General features: G+C 43.3%; 1 protein-coding gene across 1 annotated transcript in view; it reads left to right on the forward strand.

Moving 5' to 3' along the window:
* Nucleotides 1-14,627: 14,627 nt before the first annotated feature.
* APPL2 (adaptor protein, phosphotyrosine interacting with PH domain and leucine zipper 2) overlaps nucleotides 14,628-25,814 on the forward strand; it is a 33,463-nt gene continuing 22,276 nt past the window's right edge. The window contains exons 1-2 of the mRNA XM_003640409.6: nucleotides 14,628-14,875; nucleotides 19,232-19,330. Coding sequence (XP_003640457.1) covers nucleotides 14,822-14,875; nucleotides 19,232-19,330 — 153 coding nt within the window. The 5' untranslated portion in view covers nucleotides 14,628-14,821. The remainder of the gene's footprint in view (nucleotides 14,876-19,231; nucleotides 19,331-25,814) is intronic.

The following is a 25,814-nucleotide window of genomic DNA, read 5'->3' on the forward strand; positions in this document are numbered from 1 at the left end:
CTCTCCCTGCTGGCCACTCCTCTTTTAATGCAACCCAGGATATAGTTGGCCTTCTGGGCTGCAAGTGCACACTGCTGGCTCACGTCCAGTTTCTCATCTACCAAGCATATATGCATGGCCTTCTTTACCACATCAGCCCCCAAGCACACAGGCTTAGATCTTGCTGCAGAAAAAAATCTCCCAAAGGCTCACAGGCACATTTTTTTGACGGCCAATTTTCTGAAAATCACATAGAGAAAAACAAACTTTCAGGCTGAGCTTTCAAGTGCCAAGCATCAGTCCAAAGTGAATTTTTATGGCAGGGTTATGAAGGAAGAATTGGTCCTATGAAAGCAAGTCTGAGAGACATGCTTAAGGACCCTATAATTTTCTAATATGAAAACAAACAAAAAGTCCCAGCTACCCAAGGTGACCATAAAGTTGCCACACTATGGAATAATCTCTGAACCTGGTTCATAGATCCTGGGAGGATTTAGGATAAAGGCAATGTGGTGTGTTCCCGGGTATATTGTCAGGGACTGTAATGAGCCAGGCTCTCTTGATCCACTTAAAATAAGTGCCCCAAGGCAAAGTTTCTCTCTTGGCAGCTGTATTGCAGGCATCTCCTATTTCATTTGAGAAGATAAACTTTAGTTTCAACTCTACCCACACTATACACAAACTGAGTATTTCAGTTTATTGCAGAAAAATCCTTGTAGCAAAATACAGTCACATATGCAAGCTTGCCAAGTGAATGCCTTACATTAACAGAATGGAGTCTTCAGAAGGTGCTTTCCCTGCATCAGCGAGCTCTTGGTGCCTGCAGTCGCCCACCCTGCATGCTCCATGCCCTCTGAGGAAAGCTGGGAGATACGTGGGTATGGAGAACCATCAGTATTTCAGGTGTAGTGCAAAAAAAAATTTGTTATTCTTTCCCTAAATCAACCTCACATGTACCCAACTGAGAAATCAGGTTAGTTAGCAGGATTATCCAAATCTGAACTTCCAGAATTTTTCTCTTTTTGGACATTATTCTTAGTCTGTGTTTGACATGCAAACAATCTACTTCTGTCTGTCAAGCTGGTATGCAAGTTTGTACCTCAGCTCATGCAAGTACCAAAAAAAAAAAAAAATAACAGTGTTAATTACCATCTTCTGAGTATTTTCTTTCAAAGGTCATCTAGATACGGATTTTCTCAAAACCACAAGTGTCTGGGGAAAAATATCATTCCTTTACCAGAAGTTACCTTCCTGAGAAATATATATATATATATATTTTTCCAAAATGATAGATTTGGAAAACAGGAATTAAGTAAAACCTTCCCACTTCAAGAGCGGCACCACAAAACATTTATCAGAGTTAAGCAATGCAACCACATTGTTCTGGTAGGTTCTCAGTTCCAGTGCATTCAGGTTGAATTTCTAGGGCTTTCAGGACACTGTGGGTTATGTTTCTTCCTGGACAGTTTTATGGTCTTATCACAGCGCTCTTTAATAGCTAGCAACCTTGGTTAGTGGCTTTCTCAGAATTGTTCAGATATCATGGCGCTGTGTTGATGGTCATTGTCATGATCATTTAGCCATGGGAGGTCAGCAAGTTACAGCTCAATTTCCCAGTAAACCTACTGGGATGATTCAGCTTGAAAAAAATCATGGTTGTAAACAAGCATGGTTTCTATATATTTAGCAACCCTTTAACAGGTTCTCATATATGAACCTGTCCCACCTGCTCTTAAACTCACATGAACTGTTGGTAGCCCAAGCATCCCACACCACACTTCTCGGCCGCATCTGATCTGAAGAACTCCTTTGTTTGGCTCAAGCCTGGCTGCTGCTCACTTCAACTACTGTCTTGCTGTTCCTTGCATTAGGATAAACACTGAAGTGAAGAACCAGTCTTCCACTCCAAGCCATTCACGCTTTTTGCTCTTCATAGTAGAATAAGCAGCAAGGAATAAAGCCGCCATTCACCCACGCTACTACTAATCTGTCATATAGTAGTCCTCAGTTAGCAGCAGTGATGATAAACTGTCATTTCCTGGCAGCTGTTTCAATACGTAGTTAAAATACTCTGAAAGAGTATTCAAATTAAATCGAAATTATGGCTTCTTTTATTTAAAGAACGATTACAGTAGAAATAAATCATTTAAACTCTTCACTTTAAACGAAAAAGATCATGTGTCAAGAACAGGGGCATTTTTCTTCCTAAGGCAAGAAGATTTTCACTCATCCATCTGTCCCAGCTTCCATGGAAATCACAAATAAAATTCTCATTACTGTGCCAAATTAGTCATAGATTGGGACAGAATCAAGGAAATCAGTGAAAGTATAGCATTATTTAAAACCTGGCAGAACTGAACAGGAACCATGATCATGGAGGAGAACAAGCAGATCACTGAGGGTAGGGCCATTGAGTGTGGAAGAGACATGAATACTCTGTTAGCAAATACACCTGCTTATACAAACAACAGAAACAACAACAAAAACCTAGCTCTCTTTCAGCAATTAATTTTGTAATACTTCCTGAATGTGGGTATTGTTAATACTGATGAAAATCCACATGTCTTTTAAAGCTAAAAGTCCAGGGCATATGATTCTTAGCTGCTTCACACAGTAAAATGGAGCTCAAGAATGAATTTTTTACAGGCTAGTTCATGGGGAAGAAGCATCATAATTCACTATTAGTATCTTCATATGAGTATGACATCTCTTCCTAAAAATGCTGAAGTTTTAGCACACAGCCTTTGAAGAATTTGCTCCTGAGCTCAGTTATTACCTGCGCCCCGCAAGATTTTTCCTTTAGAGCCATAGGGATGATGCAGTTAGGGGCCATGTATCAGTCCCCATAAGCATCCATATTAGTGACAGTGATGTGTCGTTCCAACATCTGCAGCACACTCAGGCCTAGGAGGGGAATTACCAGCTCTGAAAATCTGATCACAGTTGAGCCATTGGAGTCCTGGAGGAAAACAACAAAATGCCTCCAGAGATCTTTACTAGAAAGCAAATTCCAACTGCCCATGTCTTAGTTCTTCAGAGTCACAGTTAGGTAACAGCCCCACCTTTTCCCTTTGCAGAAACAAACAAGATTTCAGTGACTTTCAATGAATACAATTCCAAACTCATGGGCATGTTTTACATAATTCCCTTCCTTTCCATTTGAAAAAGATGCTTGGTTTAGTGCTGGTTTAACTGTTGCTACAATCAAGGTAGGTGCCCTTGCAACTAGCAGATGGACAGATGCTTGAATTGTGTATTCAGAGACAGGCTGGCATTCTTTCTGTGCCCAAAAGGTTGATTCATATGCTAAATTGTGTATCCAGAGACAGTCTGGCATTCTTTCTGTGCCCAAAAGGTTGATTCATATGCTATATTAGAAATCTTATAATATAAGATTTCGTATATACTATATGAAAAGTCTTGTAAAAATACAGAGGATTCTTAACAGTGCTTCTTACCTGTGAGGTCACTCAACCTTCATCTTATGCTGCTGCTAACAGCCAGCCTCCCAAAGCTCTACTCTGCGGGAGAAAAGCATCTTACTCTGCCCCTTTAATATGATATGCAGACAGAGTAATCTCCTTCTGTCTCTCACTACATAAATTAATTTGCAAGATGCAGCTACATCAGCTTTTACAAAGAAAGGATCAGAAAAAATGAAAAGATTAAGGAATGGAAAAAGGCTGGAGAAGGACTGTTATAGTGACATGTCTTCAAGATGCCTGTGCAGCAGAGCAGAGCGTCCCTTCTAAACTGCAGCATGTTTCACTTAATCCCACCAATTTGTACTTAACACTTGCACCATCTGATAAGCTTATACCAGTAATTAAATAGCCAACCTTATCTGGATCAGTGAGAGAAAACTCCCCTTGCCTCAAAAATGCCTGAGAAAAGGCCCACTTCTTGGGAGACAGGGGCTCCTCTCCCCCCAGAAGAGGAGCTCAGGGGAGATATTATTACTCTCTACAGTGACCTGAAAGGAGGTTGCAGTGAGGTGGGGGTCGGTGTCTTCTCCCACGTAACAGTGATAGGACAAGAGGTAATGGCCTGATGTTGTGCCAGGGGAGGTTTTGGTGGATATTAGGAAAAAATTCTTTTCAGAAAGAGCGGTGCTGCAGTGGCACAGGCTGCCCAGAAAGTGGTAGAGTTGCTGTCCCTGGAGGTGTTCAAGAACCATGCGGAGGTGGCACTGAGGGACATGGATTAATGGGCATGGGGGTGATGGGTTGATGGTTGGACTAAGCGATCATAGAGGTCTTTTCCAACCTTAATGATTCTATGACTCTATATACCTACTGATCCTATAAAGTCACAAACTTTCTTCTCAAGAGAGGCCCCTTTGCACATAAAGCTCTAATTTCATCAGCATTACAGGAAGATGGTATCCCTCCTTTATTCTCTTTTCATTTTCATGCACTTTTTCAGATTTAACTCCTCCTCTGAAGAACGGCTGATGTAGATTTCCATTGCAGTGTTCCTCACACAGTAATTGGTTCTGCCATATATTGCTCGTGAGGCCAAATAACGCACTCAATGCCTCCTTTTTGTATGTAGCATACCTGCAAAATGTAGAATTGGGAGACACATCCTTGTGACTAAAACTGTCTTTATCAAATTCATGTATTTACCTGCATCTGATTGTTTAACGTCTTGTGGCCTTCTGATACTTGAAGGGAGCATATAAACAGGAGGGGGAACAGTTGTTTAGGAGGGTGAATAGTGATAGGACAAGGGGGAATGGTTTTAAACTGAGACAGGGGAGGTTTAGGTGACACACTGGAACAGGTTGCCCAAGGAGGCTGTGGATGCCCCATCCCTGGAGGCATTGAAGGCCAGGCTGGATGTGGCTCTGGGCAGCCTGGTCTGCTGGTTGGCGACCCTGCACATAGCAAGGGGTTGAAACTCGATGATCATTGTGGTCCTTTTCAACCCAGGCCATTCTATGGTTCGATGATTCTACGATCTTTTGAAGACCAAGATAGGCTAAATTTTGCCATTATTTTTACAAAGGCTGTGTATAACTCACAGTGTCTACATATAATTCACACTGGGCAGGACTTTTCGAACTTGTCTGTGCCATTTTATTTAAAAGATGGGATTCTGCTTCAACACATATTAGCCAGGTTAAAAAAGAGAGAAGTACGTGTCTATCAAAACAGCACCTCTTCCTATAAACGTACATTTAGTACTAGAGGATGCTAATTATTTAGATTAACTGCAGCTGATGTCATGTTATGCATACGGAATACAGAAGTTGTTCATACAATACCAACATGGAAGTGAGGTGTTTCAGTTCATTCAAAAAAGGACACCCACATAGGGCAATTATATTATTTTGCATTGATTGACAAAGAGCAAATTATGTTTTTAACATTGAATTTTAATCAGAATGTGATTTTTGGCAGACATAAAATACGAGTAAATTTTGAGCACTTAAAGGGTTTTTTTTTCTGCAGGATTTATAAGAGCAGAGTATTTGTGCAATGCAATAAAACAGACTGTAAGCAATCAGTGAGCAGATACATGATGTTCTCATAAAAGAGATCCCTTCAGCATCTGCATAAAGGGGACAACATCCTCACATTTATATTAATAGCAATGAAGAAATGCACTCTTGTTCTGACATGGAATAAACTTCTGCACTCACAAGCAGAAGTAAACGGTACAGAGCCACAGAAACAGAGATCATGAAGCTCCGCATTGAACATTTTATCTAGTTTCATTCATTTCAGGTTGGAATGTCTCCATTTAAGAACCCAATGGAGACAACACACCAAAACCCAAGATGAACTGTTCCTCAAACCATCCCTGGCATTACTCCCAAAACACCACTATTTTGTTTCACAGTACTTGTACATGTAAATCTGTTCAAAAATCACGGCTTGAGACTCTGGAAATACATGAGATTTCGTATAAGTTATGAACTTAGCTTCAGATAATTGCTGTGGAGATTGACTTATTTGATTTCTGATCAGTGAGCATGTACATTTTGGAGCTTGTCTTTGCTTTTTCATCCACAATAATAAAGAGTGGTTCTTTTGAGTGAAAACGTAATCTCCCTCATGACCCCATGCAGCAAACCTGCCCTGAATGCCAACACATACCCTCACAGCCCTGAAAGACAACCATATTCTCCTGGGCTGCATCAAAAGAAGCATGGTCAGCAGATCAAGGGAGGTGATCCTGCCCCTCTACTCTGCACTGTCGAGACCTCCCCTGGGGTACTGCATCCAGGTGTGGAGTCCTGAGACATGGACCTGTTGGAGTGCGTCCAGAGAAGGGCCACAAAAATGATCCAAGGGATGGAACACTTCTCCTGTGAGGACAGGCTGAGAGAGATGGGCTGTTCAGCCTGGAGAAGAGAAGGTTCTGGGGAGACCTGAGAGCGGCCTATCAGTAACTAAAGGGGGGCTGTAAGAAAGAAGGAGATAGGATCTTCAGCAGGGTCTGTTCTGACAAGGGAAAATGGTTTCAAACTAAAAGACAGGAGATCTAGATTAGATATAAGGAAAAGGATTGTTGCAGTGAGGGTGGTGAGGCACTGGAACAGCTTGCCAAGTGAGGCAATGGATGCCCCATCCCTAGAGACATCCAACATCAGGCTGGAGGGGCTCTGAGCACCTGATCTAGCCATAGGTGTCCCTGTTCATTGCACACATTGCACCGGATGGCCTTTGAGGGTCCTTTCCAACTCAGACAATTCTATGACAAGCAGATGGTTTCATTGAAATGAAGCCCCTGTCTCTTGATGTAGTTTTTAATATACTCAGCATTGCTCCCTTCTGCGATGCTGTGACGTAGTGGAAAACAAATGTTATGTACTGTACACACAAGCAGTTCCATTCAGGTGAGGGATGAAAAATTCTGCAGACTTTCTTTTGTCATAGATATCTCTCAAAGCAATTATGTTAGTTTAAATGTTGATGAGAACATTTTCCATGACGTTATTCCTGTTCTCCCAGCCATGGGTTTGCATTGCTGTTCCTGTTGGGGCTTTTTTGTTTTCGCTATTTCACACAAGTTTGATTTCAGAGGGTGAAAAACTAATTAGGAACCATGAGTCCCCCTCTAAGAAAACCTCATGAATATAATTAGATCCTATTGACTCTGTCTGCTGTACACGTTGTCCACATGCTTCGTGGTTTTCACAAAGACAGATGCTTTCTGACCTAGGATCTTGTCAGCACTTATGTCTAGAGAGTATTTAAAGATAATGACTCGATGTGACCATTGAACTAAATGTTCTGGTTTTAAAAAGTGAAAGAAAAACAAGGATAAGCAATGTGTTACCATAAATGAATTTGAAAGAGCTGGAAAACTATTTACTGATCTGGCCAACATTAATATGCCTGATTAATCTCAAAGAATTTGACAGGCCAGATATAAACTTCTATATTTGGAGGATTGGATCTATGTAGCCAAGCACACAGGTAACACAAAGAATTGTTGCAGGTGTTGCAGAACTCCTGCCTGCAGCACAAATCTTACAGTAGGAAGCAAAAGGAAGGGCAGCTTCTCAGCTACAAGGCAGATTCGGGAGGACTTGTTATAAGATGCTCAAGCAGTAGTTGTGTGGTGGACTGATTATGGCCAGCAAGTTGCACGTGGCCTGGTGGGGTAATCTGTCTTGCTTGTAGCTTGCTTGCTGTGGCCTTTCCCCTGGAAAAATTCTGTGAGTGCACAGAGAGATTTGCCAACAGGAAGCGTGACTGCAACAGCAGCAGCCTGGCCCTGCTGCCACCCCTCCCAGGAACCACACTCTTACCCGTGGTGTCAAACCCATGCATCTCAGACAAGACAGCCCAAGAGCTACAAGGCTATGAAAGGTAGTAGCAGTAAGTGGCTTGCAATCTCTGCTGTAATCATGCAGCCATCTGTGCCCCTTGTAGTCCTGATGGGCCCCCAGGAAAGGAGGCCACCAGCATACCAGCATGACAGTCGTGCTACTTGCAGCAATGCTGCAGCATCTCAGCACACGCTCTGAGAGCAGGTCCAGCAGGTCCTCTCCTCATCCAAAGGAGAGGAAAGGATCCCAGTACTTATTTGGCTTTCTCCGTACAGCTTAAGAGCTTCTAGAGGGCTATCACAGGAAGAACAATTGGAAAGTCTGATCTAGTGAAGCTGGAAGCCTCTGAGCATTTTGGAAGAACACGGAGCTTGGTGAGATGATTCTTGCTGCACCAGATTGAGGTGTCCAAACCTTCTGCCTGGGCAGAGGGCAGCAGTGCCTTCTCCTGGTATGGCTGCACTTGCTTGTATACCCACGTTCATGGCCCTGCCCTGGCAGCCTGCCTGGAGGAGTCACTCCCCTTCAGGAAATAAACAGACTGTGGTAGCACTGCCCGTACAGGCGTTGCCTAGAGCTGTTTTCTGTCTCATCCTCTCTTTTTTTCTTCTCTTTCTCTGCAAACACAAAATGATACCCTGTGGCACCACCATGTCACAGAACCGCAGGGTAGGACCCCTGGCTCTGTCTGTCCCAACCCCAGCTCAAGCAGGGACACTCAGTGCTGAGCGCCCAGGACCACATCCAGGCAGCTTCTGATGGTCTCCAAGGAGGAGAGAGTCCAAAGCCTCTCTGGGCAGCCTCTAGCTCCTCACTATCACAGCATTTATATACACAGAATAGGAAGACCCCAAAAAGCAAGCAGGAAGGCCAAAAGGGATATACTAGTGCACTTCTAATAGTGTCCACACTTAGGATATATTCTAAGACTGATATCTCAACTTTTGACTTTCAGTAAAACGAAAAGTTTGAACTTTGACTAAATCTGATTATCTCCTATCAATCAGGTTTTTTTAGTGTAAGCACAAGGAGCGATGCCGAGGGAAGATGAATCAAACTGAGAGATCCACGTTAGATAACATGAACTTTTCAACCTTGCTGTTCAAAACAGAGGGCCCGGTTGGTTCAGATGGCCTCGTGATAAAGAAAAAAAGGCTAAACTATGGCTGTAGACACAATGACATCAGGTGTATTTGCATGTGCCGTCTGCATTCATGTTGTATTTTAAAAATGATCAAGGAAGGGCTCTGAGTCAGTGATTGCTCTGACATTCAGGTGGCAGCCCTACCTGCAGAGCCAACCTGCGCTGGCAACATGGTGTTTTGGCCTCTAGTAACCCTTACAGCAAACAGATTAATCATTAACCTTTCATGAAACCATTGCATATCAGGCATTACATTTCTCTTACTTTAATGTCCAAAATGGTACCACGTGCACATTTATTTGATGAAATGCTTATTATTCTTTATGCTGCTTGTATTTTACAGCAAGATTTTTCTTGCTACCTCAGATACACAAACTCCGTTGGATTATCACCTGAAACAGGGGAGATGTTTGTTATGCTACTTTAGGGAGCAGTACATGTGCCTGTAGGAGCCTGTAGCATCTGCACAAGCGCTGCAAAAACTGCATACGGAAGGTAATATTAGCTTAAAGGATTTCAGTACTTCCCTCCACCAGTGAGCTGCCCATCTTCCGCTCGCTCCTCCTACCTGGAAAGCAAATGCAAAATGGTAAAGCAGATACCCTTCAGCAGTCAGGCTGCAGATAAAGAATCACACGGACACCAGCAGAGGCAGTCAAGGGTGTAGCGGTGGCAACACCTCTAGCAGGCACTGTCACCACAGGCTTGGGCTTTTGAAACCATACTCTTATTCTGGATCTAGATAGAGGCGGCTGCTGATCCAAGTACATGGTTACATAAGGGAACTTAATTGTACTTAAATTACATGAAATTAAGTACAGCAGTTACACCCTTCACCTTCAAAGAGGTTTTAATTTGATCCATCCCACTCTCAAGTACATCTGCACATCTCCATTCTGGCATATTACTAATGTGTTTAATGGAAATAAGCAAAGCCATGTGTTTTACATTAACACAAAAAGCATGAGGTCTTGGTTGCATGGCAATTAATAATTTCAATGGAATTTTATTTCAGCCTGGTATTATCTTGTGGGTCACACACAAAATCACAAGACACTCTCTCAGTGTCCAGGAGTTCTCATGTGCAATAGATGCCCTATTATTAATCTAACCAGCAATGCCTTTACATACTGTTAAAAATTGCTTTCAGATGCTTTTGGCACTGGGAGTAATTAGACTACCTTCCAAATCCTTCACTTGCAAAAAAAAAAAGTTAATTTGAAGCAATTTATTGCAACTATAATATACCCTCTGTATTTATACAGGGCAACTACACAACTTAGGGTAAACTGTTGTACCTCTAAAAGTCATCCGTAGTTCAAAGGTTTCTTTGTCGCCGTGTTAAATGCATAAATAGACTGAGCTGACTTAGCAAACATGTGACCAGCACATTACTGCTCAGAAATGTCTTGTAACGAACAAGGTATGAAGCCAGAAAGGAAGTATAATGCAATATGTTCTTTAAAGTTATAATGAAACATATGAAAAAGAAAACACAATGCAACGTGACTAAGTCTGTAACCAGTCTGACTGGAAACAAATAATTACAGTCAGCTCTCCATTAATTCTGGGTGGATTATCAAATTTGGAAATAAATTATGCTAAGGATGCAGAACAGCTGCCCTGTTTCCAAACCAGTCAATTAAAGTTGGCAGGGCTCGTTGACTCACGCGCAGCACCACACAGATTCAGCATTACTGCTTCCAGCTCTGGCTGGGCAGCTGGGTGGTTTGTTACCAACAGACATTCCTGACCAGCCACAAACAAAACTATCACACACAAAACCCCAAATTTAGGTTTGAAGACGCACTGATTTCTGCCAATTCGCTGTAATGTTGTATGTTTTCGTGTCACTTTGCCAAGAGATACACATAGCAGGCATATCTCAAGCTTACACATCAATCCAAACTTTCTTCTTGCCTTTAAAATCTTTGCTTTTCTCAACTATGAGGTCATTGAGCTACATTCAGGCTTTTGCCATTTTTTACCATTTCTACCTAGAAACAGTACAGTTAGTTCACGAGATGTGTTACTTCATCCCCAACACTCAATTATGTATTGATTTTATTTGATGTTACGAAGTCTTATTACTTTTATTAGCAGTGCGCATCAATTTCATTTTAACCATTACAGGAGTTTCACCTCAAGCCTTCACATTCTAAAAGGCATTTATCTCAACCTAATCAAGTCATCTGTGGCTTTCAGAATAGGCATATAAAAGTTCATCAGACTGCTTACTGGAACTGTTTTCCAGCTCAGCTCATGCTGTGACGGGTTTTTGGAAATAGGAGGTGCATTCAGGTGACTGGTTCTAGGTACTCTGTCCACTGCTTCCCTTTTCTCTTTCCACATGTACAATGTTCACCTTCAAGGAATAGCTAAGAAAGTTCTTTTTCAAAGCTACCAAGCTCTGAAGAAGTCAGCCTGAGCACAGCACTGGTAGAGGCACCATAGCATGCCTTGAAGCAGGCCAGCTAACGTACCTAATTTCTGCATAGTATGGCTACGGTGGCAAAAATAACTGAAATCCTCAGTGGTAGCACTGTGGATTATTTTAGATATTTTAAAAACAATAGAGTTGTCAAGACTGAAGAATGATTCCTGAGACCTACTCAAACTGGCTACCCAGGTAACTAATTTCAATTCATAGTAATCCAAGGAAAAGATCATTCCAACAATTAATAGGCAGAGTATTATTTTTTATTCAAAAACACCTGGACCGCATTGGGGCAGTGTAATAAAAGTGTTCTGATGGCTATCACAGAATCATGGAATCACAGAATGGCTGGAGTTGGAAGGGACCTTAAAGACCATCCGGTTCCAACGCTCAACACTCTGCTGTAGGCAGGGCTGCCACCCACTAGATCAGGTTGCCCACTATATGCATAAGAAATCACTAAAGTTTATAGATCTGTAAGGAATGGCGAAGAAGAACGTGAGATACTCGCTGGTCACGTTCCAATAGTTACTGAAGTGCTTTTAGTTTTATTTAAGTGAGACCCGTTCTGGAAAGAACTGTCCTCAATTTTGGAAAGGTGACAATAGGGTTCCACACACAAGCCTTACACTAAACAAAGCCATCGAGAAGAACAATATAAGATAGCTGCTGATAAGGAAGACAACGGGAAATGGAAACACAAACCATACTCAGATCTTGTTGGTGAAAGAAGAACTTAATGGGGAAGAGCTGCTGCTGAGCTATTTCAGGACCTGGGGGGTGGAAGGGGACAGGGAGAAATGGGGATAATCGTAACAAAAATTTGGGAAATATTCCAAAATGCCCCGAAGCTACTTTAACAGATACAGATATATAAAGCATGGACTTCTCTTCCTCAGTGAATTTTAAATAATGTTTTCAAAATCTTTGAAGAAAGAAAAATAAGCCTTTAATACAGATTGACAAAACTGGCTCAGAAGAGGTCACGGATTCCTAAGTCTAATGCCTAGCTTCGTATTCTATACACACACACAAAAAACTCTGACTTCTTTGTACCATTCTAGAATTCCCTGAAACATTATCATTATAAAGCCATATCTATTTTTGTTTTCTCACTGTGTAAATACATACTGTCCATCAAACTTGATACATTCAGTCCTAGCTAGTGTTTTGTATTACTACTCAGTGTCTTTATTCAGGCAGGAGGAGACTGAACGTGAGAACGCTGTTCCTGCTGTAGAGGCTGGAACAGGGAGTCCAGCTTCAGGACTGCTGGAGTGGAGTCATACCGTGGCAGAGTTGGCACATTGGGTTAAACGTCCTATCACATGCTTCAAAATTAATACCAATCAATGTCAGACCCACAGAAATACCTTAGCCACAACTGCAGGGTTCAGTGATCATTTCTTACATAATTAAAGAAAATGATCATCCACCTGATCTGTAACATTTTTCTAAGACTGCATTTTAACCAACAGGAAGAGCTGTATTAGCAGTCACCCTTCTTGCCATATAGAATGCTTACTATTGCTTAGGAATAACAGAAGTGGAAAAATCCAGTAGGATTTAGACGCAAAGTGCCGGCAATGCTAAAACAGCAAATGCCAAATGTTTGGAGGTCTTTTACAACTCAGACTGCATGATTTCTTTTCCAACTATTTTTCTTCTTTCAAAGGAGATCAGCAACATGAATTATTTGAAGGTGAGCATTTTTTCTAAGAAGATAACTTCTCATTTTGCAGCCAATATTTGTTGTTTGCATCATCTGCTTAATAGGCAAGACTCTTCAGAAATGTTTGGGTTTATTTTAAAAGGGATTTTGTTTTTGATTATCTCTGGTTATGTCCTGAACCACAGCGGAACAATGAAAGGCTACAGATGGCAAGTATGGAGGAGTTGGACTTGATGATCCTTATGGGTCCCTTACAACTTGGGATATTCAATGATTCTATTATTCTAATTGATTTTCAGTTCAGGAACTCGAGACTGTTATAAAAACTGAAGCATCTAAAACCAGCGGGCTTTGTGATGGCCACTCTCCAAAAAAGTGAAGATAATGAAATACCCAAGGGTCAAATGACTGCTGCATTTGAATATACTAGACTTGGTATCACCTACACATCTGAAGTCCAAACGTTTATATTATCCAACACATTTAAGACAAAGTATGTTGGTATGTTGGTAACAAAGCCATGGCTTTGTACACAAATTACCAGTAAAGGAAAACATGTTCCTTCCAATACCCCCAGCACATGGGTATAGCTGAGCTGGAAGCGACACGCCTGAAGCACTCTGCATTCTGTAATTCTGCTTGCAGAGTAGTCCACAAATAAGAAGAAATGCAAACACCCCAGATGAGGACTGCCTGTAAGCATGCCTGGCTTAGCCATAGAATCATAGATTGGTTAGGTTGGAAGGGACCTTAAAGACTGAGCTCCGCTCCCCTGCAGGGCTGCCATCCACTAGAGTGCCTCCAGGGACGGGGCATCCACTTCTCTGGACAATCTGTCCTTGTGTCTCACCAGCCTCTGAGTAAATCATTTCCACCTAACATCTAACCTAAATCTCCCATCTTTTCGTTTAAAGCCATTCCCTCGGTCCTATCACTAGCAGACCATATTAAGAAATCAGTCTTGCTCCTGCTTATAAGCCCCCTTCAAGTACTGGAAGGCTGCAAAGACGTCTCCCTGCAGCCTTCTCTTCTCCAGGCTGAACAAGCCCAACTCCTTCAGCTTTTCACCACAGAGCAGGTGCCCCAGCCCACTGAGCATCTTCACGGCCCTGCTGTGGACCTGCTCCAACAGCTCTGCATCCTTCTTGTGCTGACACTCTGGGCCTCGACACAGTACTCCACAGATTGCCCTGAACCCAGAAAGTCACCCAGGACTTGGGGTGCTTCCCAGAGCCTGCAGGGTCAGTACACTGCCTGAGCACAGCGGGGACATCCCAACGAGCACAGCAACGGGTCAGAGATTGCCAGAGGCCCTCAAGCCCCATAAACATCGGCCAAAAGATGAACTTTTCCCCTCATTTCCATCGCAATCCTGCTCCCTCGCAGCCAGGGTCCATCTCCCTCAGCTGAGGGGAGGACCCACACTCCCTTCTTGCTGTGTGGGGCCCAGGGCCATGAGCGGGGCAGCTGGGGCGGAGAGGAAGAGGCACCCTCCGTCTAGGGGCTTCAGCCCCACACTCCACGCAGCCCGCTGGCCCCCGAGGAGTTAATGGCGGCAGGAAGCCGCCCCCTGCCAGCCCTGCCCCGTGACTCGCTTCCTCCCACGGACGGGAACTGGGAGGAGTGAGCGGCTCCGGCTCCGGCCCCGCCAGCGCAGCCAGCCGCCGTGCCCCGCAGCCTGCGGACGGACGGACAGACAGACGGACGGACAGACGGACAGCCGCGGCCGCCTCCGTGGGGAGGGACGCCGCAGCCAAACCCGGGGCCCACCCGCCCTGTACCCAGCCGCGTCGCAGCGCCAAGATGCCCGCCGTCGACAAGCTCCTCCTGGAAGAAGCTCTGCAGGACAGCCCGCAGGTAGCGGGAGCCGAGCCGGGCCGGGCTAGGGAGCGCGGCTGAAGCTGTGCGGGTCGGCGGGCGGGGAGCGGGGATGGAGCGGGGAGAGCGGCGTCCGCGGTCAGAGAGGGACGGCAGGGGCCGGGGGGCGGCTCCCGACCGGTGGAAGGAGATAAGGGTCGGGGGGGTTTAGCCCGTGGGTGCAGGGGGAGCAGGGATGCTCTGCTGCTGGTGGCAGCCCTGTGGCGTCGGGGAAAGGCTTTGGCTTCCTGACGGTCATCTGTCAGGGAAAAACAGGTGATGTCTGCGTCTGGCAGGCGCTGGGGAAGCGGCTGGCTGTGGGCAGGTCGGGGCGCGACGCCTGTTCTCGTCTCCATGGCTTTTCCCTCACGCTGTCCTATCCTGGGTGTGCTGGAGGTGAGGTGTGTTTGGGCACGGCATGTTGCCCTGACTCCCTCCTGGTACGTGAGGGAAAGAGGCAACAGAAGCCGGCTAGTGGATCTGGCTGCCAGTGGCCGCGCTACTCCACTCCTTGTGAAGGACCCCATGGGCTGCGCATCAGATACAGGGGATTCCCTCAGGGATAAGTGGGCTGAATCCTACTGAAGGTGACCCCATTCTAAATGGGGCCAGGAAAGGAGGCCAGGCAGTTGTCACTCTTTCCTTCCCAGTCTGTGCAAGCTCTGTGCTCCCATGCTGGCATCCACTCTTCACTGCAAGAGTGTCCCCTGAACACTGTGCAAAACCCATAGCAGAGAATGTGACATGTCGAGATGGCTGTGGGCGTTCCAGGGAGGTGTGAGGCCTTGGGAGCTGGCAAGGGAGGGTGGGAGCAGGGGTGGAAGAAAGAAGTAAGGGGAAAGGGAGAGTGGAAATTTCTCAGAAGGGTGGGGAAGGTACACTCGAGGTCAAAATGCAAAGCAGACAGAGATACAGAAGTAGTGGGTGAAGCAAGGAAGAAAGAAGGGCAGGGTGGGTCTGCGTGGGTGCTGCTCCCGAGTATCCCCATATCGTAACTCGAACTCATCTGCTGATGGAACAGGAGGAGGAATCAATAGGTAAACTGTGGAACAGATGGCTAAAAGGTGTTACAGAGTCTGTCCTGAGTCATTTGAAGGAAAGATTGGACTTGCACCTGTCAGGAGTTAGTGAGTCTCAAGGCTCATCTTGAGCACTTCTTCTTAACCCTTTCTCCTGTGATTTCATGAAATCCCACCCTAATAAGAATGATTTTTGTCAAATGTTTGTGTGTCATGGAATCTCAAAGCTTGAGTATTTTCAAAACTCAACTGGGAGCAGTTTTGAGGAGCCTGATGGCTGCTTTGAGCAGTGGTTGGACTGGATGGCGTCCAGAGTTCCTTCTGACCTGAACTGTACAATGTTCCACTCTGTACCAAAGTGTGCTAGATTTACTATGAGCAGTTATTAATATTTTTAATAGCAACCTCCCCAGTGCATTGTGGAGCTGAAGAACTTGACATACAGGGTAGGTGAACTCATTTTCCTCTTCAGTCAACGCTTCCTTCAATGATTAAAAATGTAACACTGGGTGAAAGCAGCTGAACAAAGCACCAAATTGAATTTGGAGGTCTTAGTCTTTCTTCTGACCTGAAGGCTGTTAACAGATCCTTTTCAATTACTGGAAATACTGGGCTGTGCATAAACCTGGCTCTTTGCAGGTTGTTTTGGCTTGGGTTGGTCATCACTTTTTATTCAAGTTCTGTAACTTCAGATGAGATGGGCATTGTTTACTTTTGTGCCATGGTCCAGTGTTGATAAAATTTACTTTTTCATACAGGAAAACAGGTCTTTTTTTCCCCCCATTTTTATTAGGTTTTTTTTTTCCTAGAGTGATGGACTTTACTTTCACAGCTCGATTGGGTTCCTCTGTGAGCTGGGTGCTACAAAATCGAAGCAGACAGACAGTCTCTCTCCCACAGAGCTTGCAGTGTAGCAGCTTATGCGATCATACTTCTGCATACAGTGACCTGATTCTCTTCAGCCTCGTGCAGTCACTGACATAGGGATAATAAAATGAGGACATAACCTCACTTTTTAAAAAGTGCAGGAGATAGGTATGTAAATTAGTGCAAGGCAGAAGATTAGACCATTGTTATTTCTTCATCACTTTTCTGAAACCTGATTTTCCATCTCCCAGCAAGACGGCCTTTTGTTCTGATTTGTCTCCAAGTGCTGACCAAAAATGGCCTTAAGAAATGGCATAATTTTGAAGTGCTTGGTCACAGTGTAGAAGGGAAATTTACTTAAGCTGCCATGCTAAAACCAAAGGAAATACTTAGGTGAAAGTAGATTTGTTTTCCTGTGTTTCCAGCAGCCAAGATGGTGATGCTATTAATGGGGCCTCCAAAATTGTTAGCTTATACTTGGATTACTGCTTGGTTTCAGCAGCAGTGTCTGCCGTTCCAGAACCTGTCAAAACAGCAATAACAAAACCTACATACGCTGGAATTTTGTTGCAGTAAATTAAAAGCGTTCTTTGGTATGAAAATTTCCAAGTGTAACTTCCAAGTTGCTTAATAATTTATTGTTTTTATTATTTCTGATCAAAGTGCCAATAACTGAGACCAAGACTTTCAGAAATGTTTTCCCAGTGCTGCTTTACCCATATTTTGACATCTGAAAAACTGAACGTGCAAAAATTCAGTAAGATTTAGGAATTGGAATAACAGTCGGTTTGGTAAACCTTTTCCAGGATGCAGAAACATCGTATGCAGTCTCATTCATATAGCAGAGGGGTTGGAATTGGGTGGTCTTAATGGTTCCTTCCAACCCAAACCATTCTGTGATTCTATGACTCAGGCAACTGCTTTTTAATTTTCAGTCTTAGCTTGAGATTGGCCTTGATTAACATTATATGTCAAGGTGTGTCGTTTTTACCTTCCTTAGTTTTACTTTTTTTAACCATCCTTATACCCTGTGGAGTTTATCTGCTTTTCTAATGCATAGCAGGGAAGATGAGCGCTGTATAGATAGGAGATAGGTGGATGGCATTAGTTTTGCTTATTTCAGCTGATGCATCATTGAAGATGAAACTTTTAAAGGCAGGTGTTTTTCAAAAGCAGCATGTTTTCAATTACTGAAATGATAATTAAATACTGAAAACTCTCAGTCATACCGCTGTCCCTGTAGAGAAGAGAGAGCGTTGAGGACAGAGTTCTTGAAGGATGCTGGTTTTGAGTTTTTCAGGACCAACACAGTCTTGACAGATTTGCAACAAATAAGCATCTCGGGAAGTACCTCTTGGTAATGTAGTGGGGCTACTTAAAACTGCGTTAAGACTGTAAAATAAGTTTACCACATTGGCACCTGGATACTTCAGCGGTATTAGAAGGCTCCTGTAATAGAAGGATGGATAAAGCGCTCACTCTGTTAGTATTAAAGTACTGGAGTTTATGGGTGCCTCTCAGGTAAGCAGATGAATCTAATTGGAGTAGTATAAATTAGCTGTGCAGATGGGAAGACATTGCCAGTTAGCATCAAACTCATTGGATTTACCGACGTTAAGACTAAGGATGGATCGTGACTTTGTTAAAGGGGTCTGTCTCATTTAGTGGCGTTGCAGTATTGTGCAATATGCAAATATCTGGCAATTTCTGGAGCCCGGTGTTATTCTGAGATACTTTTCTTACCCATCTCAGAAGCAACATAATTCACAGTTCCTGATGATTCCACCAAAACAAGCCAAGGGGATTCATTTCTTTAAGATAATACTTGTGGCTGTGCTCTTTTTTCCCCTCCATTTGTTGCCAAGGATGAGCTGGCAGAATGGAGAAAGTAGGGGGTATCTCTGAATGCGTGTGTACTTGTGTGCCTGCTGTTGTAGGCGAGCACTCAGTTGTTTGGTGTGGCTATGTCCCCTAGCTTTGTCAGTGGCCCTTTAAGAGTTGCTCAAGACAGTTGAGAGTAAATAATACTCTGTAAATTACCTAATGGAAAGGAGTGCTTGTGATGCAGTCTGATGTTAGGGAAGTAAAGTGAGCAAGCACTGGTGTTTGACCCAGAGTCCTTAACGTGGTTTGGATTACTGTAGTCAGCAGGCAGATATTCAGGATTTTTTACATTCCTGCTTATGTTGGAAGGAATGCCTATTAGTTAGAGCCGGAGTCGGGGAGTCAGGAGCTGGCCATAGCTTTTCTGACACTTTGCTTCCTACTGCCTCAGTTTACCTATTCCTATCAGAAGGGCTAATTTCTGCGTGTTTTGAAATTCTGAATGAACAGAGCTATAGAAAGTGGGAGGCTGATTGTTTCTGACTGATGTGCCTTTCTGCTATCACTTATTTACAGAGTCTTTTGTGAAACTTTGAAATATTTTCCCTTGAGACTAAAACTGTTTGCTTTTTTTCTCTCTTTGAAGACTCGCTCTTTGCTCAGTGTCTTTGAGGAGGATGCAGGAACCCTCACTGAATACACAAACCAGTTGCTTCAGGCAATGCAGCGAGTCTACGGTGCTCAGGTAATTTTTCATTTGTTTTTCTTTTGTTACACGGGCAGCAGAAGATAAGTTACTATTCTGGTGCTGTTATTTACATGAAAGGTGCAAATACCTGCACCTCTTGTAGCTTTGGGAGAGCGTGGGTGTTTTCCATCTGATAGTTCAGTCCTTTATCGCCTGGAAAAGTCGTATGTATGAAAAAAGTCTTCACCTGCTCTGACTGCCTCCATACAGTTCAGGGAAGAGTTACTGTGTTATGTCCTTACTTTACAGTATATTAGAAGGCCAGCCTTTACAAAATTGCTTGCTTGCACGTAAACACAATACACTGACAGATATTCACACTGACCTTGGGCATCTAACTTTGATGCTGTGACTCACCATCTTAAAGAAACTCTGTGCCCATTGATTATAGAGAGAACGTATACTTTGAGTCATAGTGAATGTGAGTACGTAAAGTCAGTGTGAAAAATAGGAGAGCAGGAGCAGAAGAACACTTTTTCAAGCACTTACACAACCTAGGCGACTGAGTCCCTTTGAAAGTAAAACTTGTCATTCATATCCAGTGCTTCCAAAAATAAAATAAACCTGGGTGATGGGTGATTGTGACTGAAGCTAGGGGTTCCCACGTGCATAGGACAGATGTTTCAAAGTACCATATCTAGGTCTGTAGGGACATACCCAGTACCTCATGGGACTTGTGCAAGCATTTGTGTAAGTTGGGTGCCTGAACACCTTAGAAACAATGCTTTTACTCTTCTTAAAGCAGCGCAGCAGAGAATGTGGAAGGATGAGGGAAATGATGGTACTTTGAATTTACTAGGAGACTGAGTGCCTAATGCTCATCAGTGATAATTCAGCTGTAAAACTAGAGCAGGTATATGTCTGCTTGCTGGGGTTGTTCTTTGGACTGACTGGTGGTATGATGTGGAACAAGGAGTAGTGTAGCTACCTACATCATGAGGATCCAGCTTTGAAGACCACGTGTTAATGTCCTGGATCCTATGCAAATGCAAAGGTATCACAGACTTAAAGTGCAGCTCAGATGCTTAGAAAGCAATAAAGCATATTGGCAGCGGTTCGAGTGGAGGCATGAAATCAGCACTGAGAGTCAGTGATGGGTGTTATGGAAGTTTCACTGAGATTTAAGCTTGTGGGCCTGCTGGGTGGTGGAAATCTGAGACCAAAGAGCAGGTGGGATTGAAATGAGTGGAAGAGGGAAATCAGAGAGTAAATAAGGTTTGATTTTCTAGTGTCCAATTGGTGGACTGTGTCCCTATCCACTGTTGATGCCTTTTTCAGCTGCCATTTTAGGAAGTGGTGACTTTAGCCCATGATTCACAAAAAAAATGCTTTGTCTGCTTTTGTTTGCCTTTTCCTTTCCATCTCAGTTTTTGGTCTTCTCTGTTTCTTTTGTCCCACTGTTACAACATTTCCTCTCTCATTATATCAGCACATTTACCCATCTGTGCTTTGCAGTTCTACCGAGTCTTGGCATTTTCCTAGCACTTCTTGGACGTTTCTTCCTGCACAGCTCCTGCTTTAGTTTGATCTAAATATTCACTCACTTATGAATATTAGATGTGTGCCTTGAGACATTTCATCAGGTATCTGATGCCATTTGGAGACAGGGGACACACAACTGTTGTTTAAAGTCCAGGTTTGTAGGGGTGCACAGGAGGGCTCTCTGCACTGCCGCTGACTTAGGAAAATACAGGTTTAGCAGCCTGTGATAAAGACTTGGCCAACCTTGTTTGCTTAGCCTTTAGTGCTAGTAGTGTTGCCATTTAATTCCTTGAGAATGATGTGTTCTGGCTTCTTTTTGAGTCTGAGTACCTGGCACCCAAAGCTGTAGTTGCAAAAAATGGCTTTACAGTAATGAGCAAGCAGAAAAAGATCATATTAATTATGTAAGTGTTAAAGGGAACCAAAACTTGTTTTTCCCCTAGCTCTGCTTTAAGAAGTCTTGGTATTTTGGCATGAGATTATGCTACAGTTGGGATAAAATTCTGACTTCTAGATAAAAATGAAGGGGAATAATTAATTCAGCCATATGCTGTGGTTAATTCCACATTGCTGGTGCTGTGTAGGATAACGCTGATTTCTGACTAATTTTACCAAGCATTGCAAGTGGCAGCATTTCCTTTTAAGGAGCTGTTTCTGAATCTTTCCAAAGAATACGTGCTTTCAGATTGAATTCACATTCAGTTTTGGAGATGCACACCCTTTACTACAAAATGTTATGATTGCATTTGCATCAGAAGGAGAAATATGATACCGAATTGGCCACAAAACATGAGTGGGAGGTTAAGAAATATCAGTGTGTAATATTTCTTTTCTGCTTAATCACAACTTCAGGGAAAATATTTTTTTCCTGCTGCTTTTCTTAGGAGCCCCAGTATCTGGGCCTCACTAGCTGCCTGTCAGCGTGTGTTCCCAGCACCCTTCAGGGCTGAGAGGGAATGAGACTTAGTGGAGAGAGTGTAGAAGTTGAGAGTAGTGAGGAGACAGAGTCTGAATTTGCTTTTGTTTTATTTTCCTGACTGTTTTGTCTTTGCAAAGTCACTGCCATTCAATACTCTTACTTTCTTATCTGTATAATAGGAATCACAGGGACTGACCTTCTCTGAAGCAGTGATAAAAGTTCTGTTTGCACAGCCATGAAAATGGCTGCAATCATGGTTGTAGCAGTTAGACAAAACACGGGTGGGTTGTACACGTCCACAGTACTGAAAAATCAGAGTTTATGCCCCCTGAAAACAGTTACAACAGTTCTAATTTTGTAAATCATTTTCTTTTTGACTATATTCTAAACTTGAAGATCTCCCAGATTTATCTCAGCCATATTTTCAACTTTTTCTGGAGATGTTCACTAGAATGCTGGTGTTTCTTTGTGATGAAAACTTGGCTTGCCATGTAATTCAAACCACTACAGCTTGTGGTCCAATAACAATAGTTGGTGGTCCTTAATGGACACAGTGCAGGGTCTCAGGGGACTTGCTGTCAATATGAACTGGAAGCTGTTAATTACCCATGTGGATATATGCAGATATTTGTCCCAGAACACCACTTTGTGTGCGTTGCCACAGTAAGTTTGCAAACTGACGGCGAGGGCTGCTCTAAGTGCTTGGATCAATGCATTTGAAAGGAACCTGAGACAGATAGAGGTCCTTACTCAGAGGTTTTTAAAAACCCTTGGGAAGTAGGAATCTTCTTTGAGAGCTCCTTAGTTTTTTTTAATCCCTGAGTTTTTAACTTTGAGCTACAGAATCCTGATAGGTGCTGGGGATCTCACTTTTCAGAACAGCACGTATTCCAGCAGAACATTTTGCCTGCAGAGCAGGTGCAGTGTGTGACTGCTGTGTTCAGAAGAAGGTCACAGGGACCGAACGCGTGAGCAGTGCTCAAGGAGCGAGGTTCAGATCTGGCAAACCCACGTGTGTAAATATGGAGAAGTATTTTTATATCTCTTCTTCAAATAAACCTCATTGTGTTTCCTGCCGTACTTCTGTTCTCCATTGGAACTCCCGAAGTAGCCTGTCACGTGGATGGTCATACAGAAGTGTTCCTTACAGGGTTTGTTCTTCATCCTTGCAAGCAAACCTCTGTGCTGCACCTGGCATTACCACTGCCTGTTTCTGTGAGTGCTGTGCTGACCGTTCTGCTCACTGTGTTACCTGAGCAGCAGGTGATGCAGCTAGCAGGGATTGTTAGAAAACTTTGCTGATTGAAGCTGAGGCTTCCTTGGTTGTGGTGAGCAGTTCACATTCCTGACTTCCCGCTGCCATAGGATGTTATTATCAGGGCCTTGCCATCATCTCTGGTTTTTCATCATACTGCAGAAATGTGTGATTTTCACTTGACGAAACAAAATGCCATTTAAAAACTCTGGAGACTGTTGTGTCTCTACTGACAATTAGAAGCAATAAACAGTTAAGCATATTAGAGGAAAATAAGATGGACTATTTTGTCCTTGATGAGGTGGATGAGGTTTCATCTCATTATTTCTGACAGATCAGTCTAGGTACTGAAAACTGGTGGCATAAAGGGAATCAAAATAAACCCACATTGCCTTTAGCCATATATCCAGAGGAAGAACAGCGTGGGGATTGTGAGCAGGAATTGGCTTCAGTGTCAGTGTCTCTGTGAGCAGTTGCTTTGTGATGGCAGTCACATGGGTAAGGCAGCAAGGTGCTCTGGGGCTGGCTGCCTCTTGATGGCCAGACCCTCAGGGAAACTCTCAGCAGTTAGGAAACAGTCTTGGTTTGTGTGCATTGCTTTACTAGGTAGTAGGATGACTTGTATCTGTTCGGGGCTAGTTGAAGTAGTGCCATAACAATGTTATTTCTCTGCCAAAATTCATGAGGCTTCGTTTCTCAACAGTGCTCCTTGTTTCATCATCCTGTATGCTGACTGTAAATCAGTATATATCTGGCCATAATCAGTGGATGATGTCAAGTTCTGTAGAACTTGTCAGGATTTTGAGGTTTATTATGTCACATAGCTAACCCCAAGAGTTCTGAATTCTTTTTGGCACTTTGTGGCACTTTGTGCCAAAATAATGAGTAAGCACTGTTTCTTCCTTCTTTTAATTGCTTTAATTCCACAGCTGATGGAAAAGCTGTGTTGCCTTGTGAATCTTTTGAAACAATAAACTTTGTTAGCATTTCAGTCTCACCCAGAAGTTTCGACAGAGTATCAGATTAGACAAACACTGGAAAAACTACCTTCAGAAGTGACTTCTGTGAAATACTGAGTATATTATTATTGGTCTGTGTTCACTGTGGGTTTGAACCGTGAGGTCTATCCACCATATGCTGCTGACAGGTAAACAGCATTATCACATGAGAACTAATGTACGTACTAAGCCCTGGGAGTTGCTTTTAATACTTATGATGAAGTTGGAGTTGACACCATGCTAGAAAGCAAGCCAGCACTGCACTAAGCAGGATCTGGAGATCTGAGTGCTCCCAGGAAGCATCATACATAGATGCCCTGCTGATAGCAGTTATTTTGCCGGACACTGAAAAGAGATTCTTTCCATATTAACTAGACATCCTATGGTGGCTGCTTCTGCTGTTTTACAGCAGTTTTGACTAGTGCCTTTCTTTTTCTCCAGCTGTTAGATGATTATTTGCTGAGTCCTTCATATTTGTGAGGACTGAATGCCATGCTGTGACTCAGCAGCAGAGAAAACTGTATTTTTTCCTCATCTTGTAACGTGCTGGGCAGCCTGAGTGTGCTGCTGAGGCTTGGCTTCATTCAGCCTTGGGTTCAAGTTTCCAATTCATTTAATATGGAAACCTAAATGTGTAGGGCTGTAATACATACCGGGCTGCTGGAGAATTGTATTTTGTAGGAAGGTAATGTGTGTGAAGACAGATGCATGAAACAGTCATATCAAGACCCCATTCTTTCTGCGCTGTGTGGCTTTGAAGGTAAATGTGCTCTGTGCTTCTGGAAGGATGAGAGGGCTGCAGCTGCCTTCTGTACCTCCTCCTTCTACCACTATGCTGGTTTTTTTTTCTAATTTATCAGACATTAAGACAAATGTAAGCCAAACATTACTCTGTTTCATTCCGTACAGGTAGGCTGCATGAGTAAACACCTTTTCCATTACCTTGCTCACATAGAGGAGCGTTTGGCAGTTCTCTGTGCTGCTTACTTGCAGAGTTTTAAAAATGCCAGCTTTAGCTGGAGTAGGAAAGTAGCTTTGCAGAAAGCTTTAATACATCAGGATTGGAAGTAGACATGATGGAAGAGCTCCCTGCCTTTAGAAGTTAATTTATAGCTCAACCTAATCCTTTACGTGACCTCAAATGTGAAGTCTGCTGGAAGACGCTCCGCAGACAGTTGTCTGACTTGAATGTATTGGTTTTCTGAGTTTACTTGGGGAAAATAGAAGAAAGAGACTCTGGAAAGTGACAGGCTGCCTCACTGATAAATGGTTAATGCAGTGGAGATTTATTACAGATGCGTAACAGAAAAATCACGCTCTCTTCTGATACTAACAGCTCGGTGAATAAAGGTGATAATGAAGAGAGGGGAACCAGCCCAGGAGACCACGTGCCTTTACTCTGGCACTAGATCAGACACCAGCAGTTGGACGTTTTGTAGCCGACTCGTTTGAAGACAGGACGAGGCACTGAAGTAACCCAAGAACTGAACTGAATGGCGTTTAATCTGTTGGTTTTTCGCTTGTGTTAGATTAATGCTGGGTTCAAGGCACCGCTCCCATGACCTTACCGATGTGAACTGATGCTAGTGAACTTAGAAAAATCTATTCCTAGGGTTTGCCTTAGCATGCTAGCTGAGCTTTTTGGTTTGTTCACTAAATTTAAGAAAGCACAGGATTTGATCTCTGGTCGTAACTGTTTGCTTGGTACCTATTTGTGCCAAACCTTTGGTCTTTCCTTCTACTGTACTTTTTTTTTGCATTAACACTGCAGTGATGTCTTTCCTGGTGTGTACAATCATCAACTGAAAACTAATATATTTGTGAGGC

This window comes from Gallus gallus, chromosome 1 (assembly GCF_016699485.2).
Source record: "Gallus gallus isolate bGalGal1 chromosome 1, bGalGal1.mat.broiler.GRCg7b, whole genome shotgun sequence".
NCBI lineage: Eukaryota > Metazoa > Chordata > Aves > Galliformes > Phasianidae > Gallus > Gallus gallus.